The sequence below is a fragment of the Aulostomus chinensis genome, chromosome 16 (genome assembly GCF_037954235.1).
Source record: "Aulostomus chinensis isolate RoL2024-O1b breed Wild chromosome 16, RoL_Achi_v1.0, whole genome shotgun sequence".
Classification (NCBI taxonomy): domain Eukaryota; kingdom Metazoa; phylum Chordata; class Actinopteri; order Syngnathiformes; family Aulostomidae; genus Aulostomus; species Aulostomus chinensis.
Genome location: NC_141335.1, coordinates 6,599,374 through 6,618,195, shown reverse-complemented (window position 1 = coordinate 6,618,195; position 18,822 = coordinate 6,599,374). Strand labels below are relative to the sequence as shown.

The 18,822-nt window shown below is 40.3% G+C and overlaps 1 protein-coding gene across 1 annotated transcript in view; it reads left to right on the top strand.

Moving 5' to 3' along the window:
• arid5b (AT-rich interaction domain 5B) overlaps window positions 1-18,822 on the top strand; it is an 85,873-nt gene that overhangs the window by 60,151 nt on the left and 6,900 nt on the right. Inside the window, exons 5-8 of the mRNA XM_086181320.1 lie at window positions 1,412-1,572; window positions 2,913-3,186; window positions 9,189-9,241; window positions 10,307-10,404. Coding sequence (XP_086037446.1) covers window positions 1,412-1,572; window positions 2,913-3,186; window positions 9,189-9,241; window positions 10,307-10,404 — 586 coding nt within the window. The remainder of the gene's footprint in view (window positions 1-1,411; window positions 1,573-2,912; window positions 3,187-9,188; window positions 9,242-10,306; window positions 10,405-18,822) is intronic.

Here is an 18,822-nt window from a genome sequence, read left to right as displayed (position 1 = left end):
TGTAATGCCTTAGCATTAATGAGTGAGCTGTGTAATAAAAGAAGAAACACACCTGGCTGGTAATAATTACAGTGTTGAAAACTTGTTTTTACAGTGCCACAGAGATGACAAATGCACAACAAATGCCCGTGGAATTTCCCCAGTGCTATTTCTCTATGGCGCAGTGGTTATGAAAATAACAACATGAAGTGATAGGTTGCTGAGTCGTGATCATTTTACCCTTTTTAATGACGCCCTCTTAGTTTTATTCAGCTCCACTATTATTGTAACATTTTCTTGATGGGAATTTGATCTGACAAAAATAATCACAGAGTCCTTTTGGCAGAGAACAACCTTGGATGTGATTTAATTGTCGCTGCAGATGGAAAGAAAGAATGTTGACGCTGAGAAATATGTGACTGAACTTGGATCATTTGAAGTTTCTCTCTCTCTTTCTCTCCCTCTCTCTCTCTCTCTCTCTCTCTCGCTGTCTCTCTTTCTCTCTCTCCTTTGAGCTTATCTCTGTTTGTGTTGCTGCGAGGAGGCTAGGCAGTCTGCCAAGAAGTTACATTACAGTCGCGGGCTGACATAAACGTGGGTGTACAAAGGACTTGGAGGGCTTAAATACTTTATTGTGTGTGTAATGTGAACTGAGCAATTATATCTGCCAGCCTTTCAAACAAAGAGCTCCTATCAGGCAGGTTCATGTGTTTTTAATTAACAACGTTCAGCTTTAAGATATGAGCAGGCTAAGCAAAGGGAAACCACAAATAGAGATGATGATCAGTAAACTGAACTGCTGTTCTATAATGTCAATCTTTATGACGATAACTGTGCAAGTGCAGCATAAGCTTTGAGTTTATATCCGTGTCAAATGCGTTCTTATCTTCCTTGTATGAATGCTGGGTTTTTTTTTTCTTTTTCCCTTTCGCGGGTTAACCAGTATGTGTCATTTGCGGAAGTGACTGTTACAATGCCCTCATCTCACATGAAATCTCAAATGAATTAAAAATAAATCTGTAGTCCTTCTTTTACGCTGAGAGGGAACTTGAGGATGGTGTTTACTAGCACACTGGAGCAATTTGGCAGTCAGCTCCCCCCATTCAACACGATACTGCACTAATCCAGTTTAAAAATAATTAGCTACAGGCTAGCAGGCCTGTGAAATTCCTTTCCCTGGTTGTAAATGTCTTCTTCAGCTCAAAGTCGACATGATCAAAGAGGAAATTTATTTTTGTCTGGAGGTGGTATAATACCTCTTGTGTTCTTCCACCCAAATTCACAGTACATCAAGATTGCTGGGAGATGAAAATTCAAACAGTGTCAGAATAAAACTGTTCAAAAATAAGACATAGAGTTGTTTTGTTTTTTTCCCACCTGCACTGACGTTATCATTGTCACCGTTATAATTATGTATCCTTCTGTCACTCAGCTCCAAACCTGAAGGGACGACCTCGGAAGAAGAAGCTGTCCATCTCTCAGAGGAGGGACTCCCAGAGTCAGGCTCAGGGTCAAGGGTCATCGGGGTCAAACCAGGGGTCAACAGCAGTGGCAGCACAGGACCCCTGCAGCCCAGAGAGCAAAAGCCCCAAGGTAGATATTCATTATGATGTATATGTATATTATTTAAGTTCTGCAGAAGAGCTACTACGTAACATGTGATATCTAAACTGCTTCAAGTCATTGGAGTCAGAAACACAGAAGAACTGCTTGTGTGTTAAAAAATTAAACGTGACTAGGAAAGCCTCTTGGATAGTGAGAAAAATACACTCTCGTGACAGAAACAGTTTGAAGTAAATGTAATACACATTGTACTGTAGGTCAGATGGTACTTTTTTTTATATTTGCTAGATCAGCACTTTCTTTGTTTGTGGTTCCTTTCTCCTCCTTTAACCAAAATAAGGGGATGTCATGTAAAGTATAACGTGATCCCACAGCAGAGCAAGATGGCTTTAATTTATTTTATTTTACTTTTTTCAAATAACAGTAGGCAGTATTGTTAAGAGTAAATGAAAAACTGTGAAGAGAACCTTTGCTGACAATAACAAAAGGCTAATTTGTTAAAGCATCAAACCGTGTATGGAGATCTGTTACAGAATTCATACATTTTTAATAACATTTCCTTATTATTCTTTAAAATATTTATAATTTCCTCCATCATGCCAGATTTAAAAGTTAAAAATGTATATAAAATTTTGGCACAGCATTAAGTACTTAAATGGGGGATCCAGGCCATCTGTCTCCATTTGCTAGTCTGAAATAGGTGTTTTTCTTATACATATTAATTTTTTAAGGAAAAACTACACTAATATTTACTTACATAAGATAGCATTTACAATATCTCCTGACATATTTGATGGTTTCAGTTGCAGATTTGCTCTGGATTTTCCTCTGTTTTTTTTTTTTTTTTAAACATCTGTAATAATTTCTCAAGAAATATAATAAGGATCTTAATGAAAAGAACTGGCAAATTTAAACGGATATTATATCTACCTCTGTGCTAGATTTGGAGTGGATGTTAGCTATTGGCCCTGGTGGAGTTGTGCGCTCTTCAGTGTGCCCTTCTAGTTAATGCTGCATTTCTGTATTTTTCAGCGCTCTCTTTTATCCAGCCTGTATCTGACAGTGGTAATATTCAGAGTGAAGGAAATACCCTCCCTAAAAGCCCTTCCACAGCTGTTATTCCTATGACCTTGGACAGTTAAATCAATATTAGCAATTCTCTCTTGAAGCTAGAGTCAAACTAATCTGTGCCTAATCTGCGGTGACAAGAAGAGCGGCTCCATTGATAATCAATGAGAGGTTGCCTCTGCAGCCTGTAAGAATATTTATTTGTGCTTAAACTCAAATATGTCTCATCCAAACTGTCTGAAATCATTTCAATAACAGTCTGGAAAAGCTTGAGTTTTCATCCGCTGACTCTCTCCTTACAGGTCAAACCCAACTGTAAAGTGGTACCCAACGGAAAAATAACCTCAGCCGCCAAACACAAGGCCAACAACCTCAATAAGAAATCCTCCGCTGAAGAGAAGGAGAGAGGGAAGGAAAAGGAAAAGGAGGAGAGGAATGAGAAAGAGGAGAAGAAAGAGGAGGAAACATCCGAGGAGAGCAGAGAGGAGGAGCAGGCGTTCTTAGTGGAGCTCTACAAGTACATGAAAGAAAGAGACACACCCATAGAGAGGATCCCCTTCCTCGGCTTCAAGCAGAGTGAGTAGAACAGCTTATTCTCTTACTGGCAATATTCTAAATATGTTTGTTTTGTTGTGTCAGTTTAGGTCACGAGTAACCGTACTTCCATTTAACTGCTCAGTATTTCCACAAAAAGAGGAACAACATATTATTTAGACCCAAAAAACGTGAAAGAGATGAAGTATATGTTTCAAATTATAGTGCAGGTATCTGAGGAAAACCTCTCTAACCTAAATGTTACCTGTGTTGACCCCCTGTTGTGACCACATCAGTAGCTGCTATTCAGTCAAGGGCAAATTTTGTCCCAAAATGAGAGCTTTAAGGGAGAGGATGGACCAAATTACTGCAGGCGCTGTGCCCAAGAATCGTTGAAATGCATTGCATTTAAACTATATAACCACATCCAAACTTTTGTAGAAATGTAAAAAGAGACATTTGTATACAGCGAGAGAAATCAGAGGAGGCTTTCTGTCACGGCCCATTCTCAGGAGGTTGTGCAGAAGGAGAGAATATCCTGTCTAAGGGGTTTCCTGTGAAGGCCGAGAACGTCCTCTAACAGTGCTCAGAACTTCACAGGTATGGCAAACGTGTTTGCCAGAGATGAAAGATTTGTAATATAGGTCGGATGCTTTGCTCTGGCTCGATGTGCACGGGACAGAGGGTAGAAACATGCACGTATAATATCGTGAAGGGCACGCTCTGGTCTCTTGAAAGTGAAAGAGTGTGTTTGTTTGTTTTGTTGTGTGTGTGTGTGTGTGTGTGTGTGTGTGTGTGTGTGTGTGTGTGTGTGTGTATATATATGCATATGTATATTTTATATATATATGTATATGTATATATGTATATTTTATATATATGTATATATGTATGTGTATGTATGTATATGTGTGTGTGTATATATATGTATGTATATATATACTGTGTATATATATATATATATATATATATATATATATATATATATATATATATATATATGTGTGTGTATATATGTATGTATATGTATGTGTATGTGTATGTGTGTGTGTTTGATCTTGAGGCCAAACACAAGAGAACTTGGGCTCTCATCTCAAAACTGCGTTGTTGTTTTTTTCTTCTCAGATCCACTTCTCTCGGTCTGTCTTTATTGGAGGAAGGAAATCACATTTGCATTAATCTCAAGCAAGCCAAGGAAGATTTAGCCATTCACATCAGAATGTAGCACGGCAGCATCGGCAAACAAACGAGCGGTAGGAGGGAGAGGGAGACAGAGAGAGAGAGAGAGAGGGAGGGAGAGAGAGATTGAATTGAACAGTGACGGTTTACAGCCCAGTTAAACTCATTGCTCTAAACTACTACATGAAGGTAGGATGGGGTTGCCTTGACTCTTCTAACCTCACTGCGGTATTTTGACAATCCTGTCATCTTGTCTGCCGACTAGTTGTTGTTTAAATAGGTCATTGTGGTTGAGGCAGATATACAGTTGAAAAGAGAGAGAGAGAGAGAGAGAGAGAGAGAGAGAGAGAGAGAGGGAATGAGAATTAAACACCCGACATGCATTTACTTTTAGTTTGCATTTCTCGGTTTGAGCTCAGAATAAAGTCGAGGTCCACGCGCCAACTGTTTTACATACACTACATGCTTTGAATCTCAAAACCAGACACATCATAAGCAAGGTCCTCATTAAATGGTGAAATCATGCTGTTTAAACTTCGTCCTTGGCAGCGAGCACACATCAGCACATGTAAAGAGGAGGGAAAAAAGGGAAAACAAATCATAATTAATACAACAAACCCTCAGATGTAATCAGGCATCGTTATCATATTCTTCCCTTTTAACTGGCTACAAATGCATTAAAAGATCAAAGAACCTGCTTCTCCTCTAATGGAAAAAGGAATTATGTTATTTTTGTTATGTTGGAGTGATAATCTTTTTCATGAAGTTCTCTGGAGTTTAATAAAGCAACAGATGGTTGAGTGATGCTTATTGGCGGGGTCATTCCATTATCCATTTGATTAACATCCAAACCCCCCACCCCCACCCCACCATCTGAACTGTATATTTCACCTCATCTAACAGATTTGAATCTGCTCGGAACGATATGTTTAGAACTTCTTCTTTTTTTGTGTGTCAGGACTGTGGGTCTTCACAGCCCGGCGAGGAGGTGTGACTCTTTAAAATTAGTTCCTCATGTGGGTCATAACACATTTTAAACCCAGTAATGTTATTTTTTTTTCCCCCTGGTATAACACAGTGTCCACTTGTCTGCCTGCCTTCCATTCATACTGAATTTATATTTCACTCCAGGGGCTGTATGCATTAAACATCTCACAGAAGAGGTGCTGATCTGAAACCAATTGGCCCCTTAAGTCTGTAATAACTGCATGTATTTTACACGGACTCTAACCTTCAAATGAAAATAACTTACTAAGACTTGAATATGTTTTAGGACTGCAGCTTTTGATTATTTTCTTGGCCAGTCAATCTTATGAATATTTTGGTGTGTTAAAAAAAATAATAATAATAAATGTATATGTATCTATAAGCAGTGGTTAATGTCACCCTGGTCAGAACTATTCAACTGTCCTTTTTTGGGTCTAGAAGCCACGAATTTTCAGGTCGCTGTCACATTTGTTGCAGATAGATATTTAATTGATTGCTGTATTGACTCATTGCATTCATTTCTATGTATGGTACAAATGCACACGCAAAGGCCATCTCTGTGTTTAGGCTGGGTCAACATGTGAAGCCTTCAAAACCCCCCAAAAATGTTATATCTCAGGGTTCAATCAAAACTTTTCCTTTCAGAAATTGTTTGCGGAAAGACGTGACAAATTGCTTTGATTAAAATCGGCATCGTGATGTTGTTTCTTCTGCATTACTTTGATTCATTTATTGCAATTAAATCACAGTAAAAAATCTCAAGTTTGAACTGGCAGTCATTCAGACGCAGACCCCAGAGACGGCTGGGGAGCTCTCAGGCTTACTTTGTGTGTCAGTTTTATTCATTCTAACCGCCTCTTGTTAATGTGACAGACCCAGACATGGGTATTTGTATTATTCCCACCAGAGTTACAGCGGTAGAATTTAGCAATAAGGTTGTTTTTGTCATGGTTGATGACAGCAAACTGAATGACATCATAGTGCATTTGATCTCAGGCACTTGGATGTTAAATATCTACTTCAATTGTCTGAGAGATCCATTACTCAACTGCAATAGACAGATATGGAACCTCGGAATATCTAGTTGGCCTGTGTCATTAATCATACTGCGTATTTAGCCTGATTTGCTCATCCTGAGGAACAGCGTGCAAAAGGTGCTTCCCTTTTTTAAATGACGAGCTCAGGAAGTGGTCCGGACCTCTTGTAATCAGAAGGTTCCTGGCTCCTCCCGTGAGTCTTTCCCCTGATGAGCAGATTGGCACCTTGCGCGACAGCCATCCACCATCAGCGTATGAATGTATGTGAGTGTGTAAGGGTGAACGAGGCACCAGGAGAAGACGGAGAAGGCGTTACATATGTGCAGCCCATTTCCCATCACTTGGTTATTATTGACTTTGCTCCACAGCTGCTCCCATTAAAGTTGTTTGGGTGCAGTAGAAGTGCTGAAAGAAATGGGTGATAGAGTGGACTGAGCATTTTAAGAGGAATAAAACAGGAGTGCTTACTTTATATAGTCTGAATGCCCTAGTGTGTGTGTGTGCGTGTGTACGAGTGTGCGCATGTGTGTGCGCGCGCGCGTGTTCGTGCGCACGCGTGCGATTATTACAGACTCATGTGTGCCTCACTGCCTGGGCATCAGCATGTGATTGTGAACATCAGTTCCAATTTGTCTCTCTCTTTCAGCCTTGCTGTCTAATTGCCATGCCATCGGTGTGTCATTGAGGCTGCATTGTGTTCCTGTTTTGTCATCCTTATCTCAGCGATAATTGCCCCTGCCAAATAGAGGGGAATTAAGAAAAGAAATTGTTAATGACAAGGCATCTAAGAAAAGACATGTTCTCTCATTTCCTTTATCTGTTCTGCTCCCTCCCAGTCCCGTGTGCTATTGTGGTAATTACAGTCGATGCATAACAAGCTAGTTAAATAGTCCATCTTTCCACCGTCAGAAAACACAATATGCTGTAGTGCTCAGTTCAAACAGAACAACCTACCCAGCTCCCTTTGTTATTCCACTGGTGCATTGACAACGGTCGCAGAGAGGAGGGAAGGAAAAAAATCAATGCTGTCAAATGCGGAGATAGGAAAATGTCATTTTGACAAATGCAAGGCTTTGTGTAAGCACAGATTGAATTTTGATGGATTTCTCCCCAGGCGAGGCATCCTTTTCTTATTTATAGGCCGTCATATAAAAATGTTAAACAATGATGTTACAGAAAGCAAATACAAATGTCATTGGCACAAAAAAAAAGTCCCCCAATGAACTTGTGGTTCTTTGTTTGTGGGAAATATTTCCTTTCAAATACAGACAGCCATTTGAAGGCTTCCTGAAAGCTTACATGGCTATTTTTAGGAAAAATGTTACACAAGACGTGTATTTTGATATGGCCTGTCATGGGTTATTTGCATGGGAAAATAAATGCAAATGAATTTGCATTAGTTCAAACAGAAGTTTGAGCATATTGCCAAGCGTTTGATGCTTGTAATGGTTTCCATTCATACCTGGAGGCTGCAGCTGAGAATTATCAAATCTCTGTTTTAGGATGAAACATATGCTGTGTTTTATCACATAGCTGTGATTGTGCACACACTCAATATTCATTTGCATTCTTTCAGCAGGAGTGCAGCTTTACTGTGTGTGAACATGATAAAAAGCTGCCTGTTCAGGAATTACCATATTCCTTTGGTATGTTGCAGAAAAACAATTGCATCTATCATTAGTACATTTACTCAATAATTGTATTTAAGTATTTGAGGACAATACAAAATGTGTGTGATATTTTACTTCTGCTTGGCCACATTTCAAATGTAAATGTTGCCCTTTTTTACTCCACTGCAGATAGATCCAGCAAGTACTAATCATATCTCGTTCATTTGGTATATCACAGTTACATAACACATTGGGATCTCGTGGCTATAGCTGCACAGTGCGCAACCAGAATTTAATCTCACCTAATGTAATTTTGAGAGTGATTACTCACAATAAACTATGGTGCATTTTTTCCAGATAAAACTAATAAACTCTAGACAGGGTTTGCAGTCCAATTTTAATGTCAGTTGAATATTGTTGCATTATAATAATATCATATATTTAGGAGCCTCTGTCAGGGGACATTCTGTTTAATGATAACTTTTTCCTATTACTACTCCTGCAATTTAACTAAAGTTTGAAATAATCCGAACTTTTTAACACCACCGTAACATGGTACGACATCTGTTAACATTACAGGGCGTAACCACGGAAACAGGCTCAGTAGAAAGTCAGTCATGATCCTTTTGTGGCGGTGGTGACACAAAATCCCTGGCTCACAACAATGTGCCCGTCTGAGTGGTGGTTAATGCCATTTTGAAGTTTAGAAAACATTCTGTTATTCCCTGTCAACAGCTTCCTGAAAAATGTTCGGGGAAAAAAAAACGTTTTTTTACAATGTGTCTACACAGTTAAGATCTAGTTAGGTTTAGGAACAAAAAACATGTGGTTATGTCAAGAAAATGTTGTGTACGTTGAACATTACGTCTCTTGCTGCAAAGTCGGGTGTATGTTGGCTCCAACCACCGCCCGAGCCTGTCCCTCGAAGTTGTAACAAGGAATTTATGCGTCCAGGACAAAAATCGATCCTTGTTGATATACATTGGTTTGCCGCCACCAAGCAACCCGGTGATAAGTCATATGTTTTCTATGAGATTGGCCTGTTTTAAACACAGGACTTGAGTGCTTTTACATTTGCTAGTGCTGCTTTTACTTAAAGGATCTCAATACTTCTTCCAGCACTGTATCGCTTTCTCTCTCTGGTGTAATGACTCCATATGATGTGGTGTGTTTCAGCTCAGGTCCTTTCCCAGAGTCCCTGACTGCCTTGTTTGTCTTCTGTCTCCCACAGTCAACCTTTGGACTATGTTTCAAGCTGCTCAGAAACTCGGAGGATATGAGTTAGTAAGTATTCACATATGTGGCAATATATTTCCTCTCTTTCGTCAATGCTCCCCCCCCCTCTTTCTGCTCCCCTCCTTATGTCCCCCCCCCCTCTCCTGCTCTTTCTCTCCATTATGTCTCCCTCTCATTCTCCGTCCTACCTACCTCCCCTCTTTCCTCCCCGTCTCTTCTTTCTCTGCTCTCCCTTTGCCCCCTAAGGTCAGTCACTATTTTCCCAAGAAGAAAGTCTTGCTCAGAGCCACATTTAGCAAAAATGATGCTGTTATTTCAAAACCCCCTTGCAGTGGAAAACACATGTTGCTCTGCACTCAACTGTTCAGAGGGAAATTGGTCAAATCGCTCATTTTTTCCCATGTTGGAGTTGAAGTGAAATGCACGTGTACTGTATGCACACACACACACACACACACACACACACACACACACACACACACACACACACGCACATACACGGAGACTGACTCAGAAACATGTCTGGGTATGAGTGGACACATTTAATTTGTCAATCCTTACCTGCATCACTCGCTATTCATGTGTAACATGTTTCCATAGTAAAGTCAGTGTCTGATGTGAAGGCAACAAATGCATGGCTTGTGTTTTTTTTCCTTAGCTAGCTTGTAAAATATCATCGGAACAGACATACCAGGTCATAAAAACGGATACAGCTCATATATTTGGGCCTCATATTATTTTAAAACCCTCATATCTGCACTTGATTATCTCAGGTTTCGTGTTGAGTCTTTGTTGGCTCTGTGTAAGCCTTGAAATTTGTATTATAGCATGTTGTGAAATAAGAGGTTATAGCGGGAACAACTAATTGCATGATGTAAAGAGAGCTTATTATGCTAGAGAATTAAGTGTTGAGTATTCAATAACCGGAAAATTATGAGTCAGTAACTCCCCTGGACCTCAAAATGATGTCAGACACTTGTGTTTTTCTCTTTGGCTTTTTAAATCGTTTCTTCCGTTCATTTTTTTTTTTTTAAGCTTTCCTCTGTCTACTTTGCTGTCATCTTCTTTGTCTCTTTCTATATCATCACTCTGTTTTCTAATGAATCCTTCCAGATCACAGTTCGCCGACAATGGAAGCACGTATATGATGAATTGGGCGGGAACCCCAGCAGCACAAGCGCCGCCACATGTACACGAAGGCACTACGAGAGGTGAGTAGCTGTGTTTTGTCCTGCAGTTGTATGACACATCGTTGTTATGCAACCAGACATGGAACAGTTGCATCGGCCGTAGTGAGTTAAAATCCTGCACACCTGCATCAAGTATGATTTCACAACACTTACAGCTGCCAAAGGGATTATGTTTTCACTGCTGGTTGTTTGTCTGTCCATCAGCAGGATTGGAGGAGTGTAGCGTGAGCCAAGGAAGAATCCATTACATTTTAGGGCAGAGTCTTTTAAAGCAGCATTATGCATCCTTTTTAGCATCTGAGATTGGAAGTTAGCTCTGAATTCTCAGTACAACAATCAATCAGAGGTGACAAGAAAAGGAAGAGGGTATTGATGTGAAAGCTAAGAGGAGGAAAACAGGAAAACAAGACTCTTACCTACTGCTTGTCACCAAGGAATCGTGTTGGGCATGGAAGCCAATTGTGCATAGTGGCCAAACTGAGGAATTACAATTATTGTGTCCATCATGTGATCCATCCAGGAAAGGCTTTTTTTCCCACACATTGTGAGAAAAGCATTTATAAAAGTGTTACAACCCCCCAAAACATGAGTCATTTGGCTATCATAATTTGATCCATTTGTTTTGTTAAAAGTGTAAAAGAACTGCCAGATTAAATCACTTCATTTTTATTCAACAGCCGAGGGCTAAACTGGCTTGGCTGGCAGAAGTCTGTGGTGTGCTTTCTCCATGGGCTCAATGCTGCAGTCTGTACCTGGAAGTTTTTCTTTGGCTTCATGCACCATCGCACAACTTTCATTGCTGCTGACGCTCCAGAGATCCAGCTCTCTTGATTCATCCACGCTAGCCACTCAGTCAGTCAGTGTTGTACTAGCGGTTAGCATTTTGAAAATGTGCACAACTGTTGTGGGTCCAGAACCATGGTCACACGGTTGAGATGAATCATAAACATGAAGAATGTTACTGTTGAACGTGAAGCTTTTTTTACCTCCTCTGTTCCAATCCTGTTGTTATTTCCCTTCCAATCAAGTAATAATAGCACAACAGTCTGCCAGTTCTCAAATGAACTGAATAGAAAACACCAAGATCTCCGTAGTTCACCACTTGGTATCAGCAGAGGCCGCTGGTGCTCTGCAAAACTACATAATCATACTTTAATTTACCAAGAAAAAAACATATTTCTTCTTTGCGGAGGTCTGCACTTAAAGAGTGTATTTGTTTATTCACAAAATTATGATGTTTCATAACAAACATTCATCTCATCCAGCGAACATCTGTGTACTTAGACATATGCAAAGGAGCAGGGGGCGAAGCATTCCTTGCTGACTCACAGATGTATTCCTCATGGACTTAAATCAATTCATGATGAGATGAGATTCAGTTATTTTCTTCGCAGTCATTGATTAGTTTCGTGGCACTATGGAACCAATTATGCTGTAAACTCCACCCCTGCTGTTCTGCGAGCGAGCTCAGAAGGATTTAAAAGCTCAAAATAACAGCAAAGTTTTAAATTATTAACTGGATGCAGATACGTACAGTCGCTATCCTCTCTCCTCTATATGCATCGTAAGCACGCACAGTTGTGAGATAAATTGAAAACACCAGTTTAGAATACGCATCTAATCATTCAGTCAGATACTGCAGCAGTTTTAAACTCCACATCATAATCACTGAGATGGTATTACTAAATTAAAGCAAGCATATGGGTATGAGCCTGAGGGAGCACTAAGGGTATTATGCAGGGCTGCCTGCACTCTCTCCCTTTCTCACTCTCTCTCTCTCTGTCTCTGTCTCTCTCTCTCTCTCTCTCTCACCCCCCCCCCCCACACACACATACAAACATGCACGCACACCCACTTTCCCAAGGTTAAACAAATGCCAAAAATGATCTTCCCAACAAGAGATAACCAGTCGCTCATGAAGCAGGTCATTCCTCTGGGCTGGCAACCCTCTCCACATCCCTGCGGCTTGTGCTGGTTCTTGAATCAACACAGCTCAGGCATACACACACACCTGTCAGTAATACCACGATATTCCAGCAGTACCATATGGGTGAGCTGGGCAGCTGTGTCAAGATTGCACACTGTAAGCGAATTTGCGAGCACAAGTAGCGGTGGCCGAGTGGCTTTTCCAGGAAGTTTGTGAACCCATATACATACACAAGAGCATATAGCTCAGTACAGAGTTGACAACGTGCCTCTAAATTTTCAGCTGAGGGTGCTTTCAGTGTTTGAGCTGCGTCCCCAGTTTCTCCTCTCTGCCAGAAATAGGGATACAGTTTACGAGTGAGGCTGCTGCACGGCGGCTGTCCGTATTTAGACTAATAATAGATATGACATCACCTGGCTTCAGAGATGATGCTGTAATTTTATTGCAAAAGACAGAATCTACTTTTGAACCATGTTTTGTAGGTTTATCATATGCCAACAAATTACTTTGAGGCCAGATGTGAGAATCTATGTTGTATATCACTCTAAAGGGTGTAAATAGGGTCATGGGAAGACAGGCGGGGTTGGTCCGGAGCGTGAGGCGAGCGCTGAGGTGTGACTGCTGCTGTGCTGGCCTTTCCCTCTCCAGCCACCGAGGAGCAGCTGAGAAAGAAAATAATGCTGAATCAATACAATAATATCCGTGTGTGTGTGTGTGTGTGTTTGTTTGTGTGCATGTGTGTGTGTGTGTGTGTGTGTGTGTGTGTGTGTGTGTAAGAGGAAAAGAAAGAGAGGAAGTAAGAGAGAGAGAGAGAGAGAGAGAGAGATCAGCTGAAGCCGAGCAAGGTTCCATTCAGGGGAATAATTTTAGCTGAGCCTTGGTGTTTGGGCTGCTTGGAGGGCAATTAGCTTCATTGTATTAACTCAGCAAACACGGCCATTCTCTCCGCATGATGAATGAGGCTGTTTGTGGGCTCGCTGAAGTGTGTGTTTGCTCCCTAGAGGCGTCTTTGTTTCCACCTTTAATCATTAGTCAATGTGCTACAGAAATATAATTCACGGGGAAGAATGTACAATGTACAAACTGGAACAACACTTATATTTTTCTCCTCCCTCAGAGGGATCACTTCTGATTTGTCTCAGTGGGCTGTAGTAGAGTGCAAGCAGGAAATAAAAAAAAAAATAGCTAGTGGGATGAAAGGAAAAGATATTTGTGGAGATCAGTGCTATAAATTAAGTGGACAATATCAACTGTCTCAGAGATATTAGAGTTAAAGATAGAGAATATCCACAAGCATTCAGCTCTCATTTGAAATTACACATATTAGCCCTTTACAGCCCTAATAGTAAAATCATATGAAATGGTTTCCTAGGAGATGTTATTGTGAAAGATGGAGCCAGGGGCATAATCACTATATTTATGCTGTCCAGGAGCAGGCAGTAATCACTCGAAGTAATGGAGTCACATAGCTGCAATTGAACAGGAGATAACCTCGGCTAATTGTAATTTTCAAACTTAGTGTTTTTTACTTACGGAGTGCCGTTCATTAGTGTGCATGGGGAGGGGGGAAAAAAAAAATCAATGTAGAAATGTCCAAGCCAAGGTCTGCTGCTGCAGCTACAGGGAAGCTTTAATGATATTTATTTAAACCGTTTCCCGAGATTAGCTGTCAGGGCCCAGCGCTCCGAATTAAAAATGAGGTCATGAAAAAGATGGCATCAATAACCTTGAAATAGACTGCCTTTTGCTTCTGTGCTGTGCCATTTTCTCTTTGTACCCCCCCCCCTCCCCTCCCACTCCCTGCCTTGCACTTCATGCTGTTTCTTTCATTATACAGGTCAGCGCCTTTTAACAGCTCCTACATATTTAATCTTCCTGGTTTCCTACGTGATCTCTTGTTACAGAAACATCACATTTCACTATGTCTGTTTATTTCTGCCTCTTACAGATTTTTAATACCTCACCATGCTCTGGCACTCTAATGTAATTGCACAACGGGGTTGGTATTGGGGAGGGATGGAATTGGAGGTTGGGGGGTATCCATGGCAACAGAGAAGCAATTTAGAAAAATTTGCTATTTAAAAACTGAGGTATTGGGCAATAAAAGACTGAGCAGATGAGGGCTTTTTGGATTAAATCATCTTAAAATCATCCTCTTAAAAGAGGTAGATGTTTGCCAGATGTACTGTACATAGAGCATGAGGCATGTGAAATACTCCCCGGCTCAGATCATGCAGATATGTATTTCTTTTTTAAGACAGATGCACGCCTGTTCCAATTTCACTCTACGAGATGTTTTATTGATTCAGCCTTTATTCATTCCTCGTGGTATCAATGTTCTGCATTCCCTAAAGCTGCTCTCTAGATATAAAACTATATTTGTTGCTCATAATCAGAGAAAACCTTGACCCAGTGCTCACACTGAGAGTTATAATAGAAGGGAGTTCATATTTGAGTAAGAGAAAGGGGACAGGAGATTGTGTTTTTTACTCTGCTAGATATATCTTGCACTAGTCAGCAGCTCTCTGCATTGCCCTTGCTGTATTGCAGATACATCAAATGTGGCGCATTACACTTTGGCTCTAATACTTTAGGTGAAACACAGATTCTAGTCCTTTCTCCTATAACAGAAGGTATAATTTTATTGCAGCGAGAGGTAATATCACCTTCATATCCTCCCTGATTTTATCCCCCTTAACCTGAAAGAAGCAGGGAGAGAACGCAAACAGTCAAATATTTTATTGAACGAGCAAAAAAAAAAATAGAGAGAAAGTTGGAGGAGACAGAAATATTACAATACAGTTACATTTGCATGAATGCGAAATAAAAAACAGAAGTATGTATGTACAATTTCCTCTTCCAAAAGTCAGTGTGAGTTCCTTTGAGTGCCCAAAAGAAGGTCAGAGGATAAAATTAGCCTATGATATTTTAACATTTTGTTCTCGGACATAAAATAGATTATTAGATCCCACACTTAAAAATTTGGAAGTTTTTCATGCGACTTAAAAATGTCCGCTGCAAAAAAGAGGCTAAAAAAAGACAAGGGAGGTTGACAAGGACTACAAAATGAAAACAGAAGCCTGAATTTGACCCTTTGCTTTTCGGAAGTGGATAATTGCGACTTCCTATTTCTCATGTCAGATCAAAATGCGTTCCAGTTCAGGAAAACTACAAAGCGCCTGGCAGCAAAGTGATATTTGTTTATCAAGTCTTGCGGCGTGAGGATGGCTGGTTACACACACGCACACGCGCACACGTTCACACACGTTAAAAAGGGGCAGGAGAGCAGGCTGCTAACGTTACTGCACTCCCGCAAAGACACATCAATCAGAAACTCACTGACTGGAAGAAGAAATAGTAACACAAAATAAAACCTTTATGAAAGGCTAATTCTGCTAACCTCTCGCTGTGTGTGCTGCCATATTCGCTGTGACGTCAGGAAGGCAAATCCAGGCTTGATGAAGCCTGTCTGAGTTCAGTGAGGTCATTTTTCCCAGTTCTAAGTATAACCGAATGCAGGGTTAGCTGTGGTCACATTGGAGTCCTTAATTCGATGTGTAGACTGTGGCTTAATGTTAGCTTTGTACAACTTCTTTTCAAGCTTCAACAATCACAAAAAATAATTTGTGAAGGATATCTTGCAAAACAAAGCATGTGAATCTCATAAAATTTTGTTGGCAAGAGAGATCATGTTGGACAAAAATCCAAAATCCGATGCAAAAATCCCTGTGGCCTTTGTTAAAAGAACCTGTGGCGATGCTAACTCCAGCCTACAAAAAAGATGTCGTCCCTGCAGCTCTCATCATTCCCTAAGACTAAATCAATCCCTGTGTCAACACAATACTTGTATCAAAACCCATTTGTACATCTCTTATTGTGCTACACTATCTGTTTTGCAGCCAAAGAGCGTCATGTTCTTTATTCTAAAATAGCAAGCAGCTATTTTTACTGTGAGCTTTATGGTTTCCTCAAGACAAAATGCTTCATTGAGCATGATAAAGCCTCTTTTTTTCAGTGCAACAACCTAACAAATCACAAGATTGGGTGATTTCTTTATGCGTGGAATTTAATCAAAGGGTCCAAGGTTTCTTCCCCCAGTGGCGATGAGAAATCACAAATTACAGCCCTGACGTGTGACAGGCAATCGACTGTATGAGAATCTATTCAAGTCTACAGAGATTAATAAGTTGTTCAGTGTAGCAAATTAAATTAATGACATTCTTGCAGAGATTTCAGCCCACTAGGGCAGCAAGAGTGAACATATGCTTTGTATTTTTGGGGTTTAGAAACTCGAGTGATGCAAAGACTTGTGAGTACAGCTCACATTTGTTTTAAACAGCACTCACACCTGCTATAGCGAGCATTTACTGCAGCAGCAACAGCTAATGAGAACGAACCCCGGGGGAACTGTAGAGGTCATTTTAAATCTGGTATTTTCAGACTTGACAAAGGACTTAAGTTTTTCATACATTCTTGCCCTGCCCTCTTCTTTTAACTGCATGAATGAGGGTCACCTCAAGTGGTTTGGCTTTGAGACAAAAGAGGGGCTTTGAGGCATGAATCCAAAGCAGAGGGACCAGCTACAATGTCTGTTTATCCCTCTGCTGGCATCTTCTCTCTCTCTCTCTCTCTCTCTCTCTCTCTCTCTCGCTCCCTCTCTGTTTTTTCTCAACAGCAGTTATTGTTTTCTCATTTCTGGAATGGTGCTTAATCACTGCATTTAGATTCAAGACAGATTAGAGTTTTTATATTGCTGTCTTTTTCCTTGCAGACCTATAAAAGTAAGTCGTTTTTCTTTCCTCCAAATCGTTCTACTGCCCCGGGGGCTTGTCCACCAGCTCTTTAAATAGTTTCTCTCTCTCTCTCTCTCTCCTTTTTTTTTTTTTTTTTTTTTTTTTACACACGAAGCAGCTCTTGTGATCTTAACACAACACCAGCTAAAATTAATTTCAGCATGGATGGGAGGGAAATTGTTGAAATGGAACAGCCTGCAGGCTTTTTCCTCATATTTGGTGACTTAGCCTTTTCTTGGATTCTAACACACGGCTTGTTCCTGTAACACAAAACTCAGATGAGAGCAGCACTTTGCTGGTAAAGTCACCTTGTTTTTGCCAAGTTGTCTTTTTTTTTTCTCTCTCTTTCTTTTTTTTTTTTTTTTTAGGGGGAGGTGATTCATGTAGTATCCATTAACACAGAGGCACAAACAGCTGAGAGATGTTGTTTGATAATTTTTTTTTTTGAGCTTACTGATTTACTTTTAAAGATAAGACATAAGTTCATTACAAATGAATAAATATTTTTCTAGGTTAATAACAATTCATACAAGTTAATCCCTTCCCATGCATATTTTAGTTGCTTATCATCAGCATGGAAAACGGCTGCTTAAACAAAAGCCAGGTGATAAATCTGCATGAGAGGAAGTTAAGTATTTATTGACCTCATAAAAATGTTGCCTGTCCTGCCTAATGAAATTCTTTCCTGGAATCTCGAAGTGCAGCATACGCCCCCATGTGGCTAGGATTATTAACTACACCTGGCTCTCACTCAACTGACGCCTTCACTACCCCCTTTTGGAGGAAACTGACACTTATATATTGCATTGTAATTACCATAATTGTAATTACTGTGTAATGTCATTTTTTTTCAGAATAAAGGCTTTATTATGATTTTCAGGGGTGACTGTCTAATAGACTTCATCCACTTATTGTGGAATAAAGCTGTAAAAGTGTGTCTTGGAATTGAAAGTGATAGAAAGAATTAAATGTACCATTTAATAGACTCCAGTTTTGGCTGGTCAACTCATATTTATTAAGCCAAACAAAGCAAATAACTCTGACAATGTAGGGAACTTCCTGAGACTGATTTTTGGTTTCCGAGCCAAAATAGCATCTTATCCTTTCCATTTGGAACTATTTAAGGCTCCAGTAATTTTCCCGGGCTCCGCTCATACATTATCTGGCTCTGCGACACCCCGCCGCCCACCCCATATTGACATTCCATAAAGCTGACCCAGGCCAAGGCAGCCATCTCTTTCCCACAGATCATAGTGATAGTCAACAGTGCGCCCTGGTAAACTGAATATATATATATGACACTTTTCAGGCCCTTTGATCACTCGTCAGGGCGACATTTGCACATGTTGAATACACATTTGCCAGCCTGAAGTTTTATAGCATTTAATCCATCCTGCTTTTTCTGTTCACTCATGTTTAATTACTCTGCAATCCTAAACAGAAAACCTGAGAACCACGCTGCTCCGTGTAATGAATACCACTGCTGCTATTCTAAAGTTATAATGACTGCATGTTTTTCCTGTTTTCGAAGGTTCCTCGTTCCTGCTTTTAGAATCATTTTTGCTCTTCATTAACATGTCATTATCCCCTCTTTCACTCTGTCTCCTGTTTCTTTTCCCTCCCTCCCTCCCTCCCTCCCTCCTCTCTTTCATAAGCCCTTTGCTCTCCTTCTTTCCAATAAGTCACATTTAATAGTACATTTCCTTTCTCGGCCTGGGG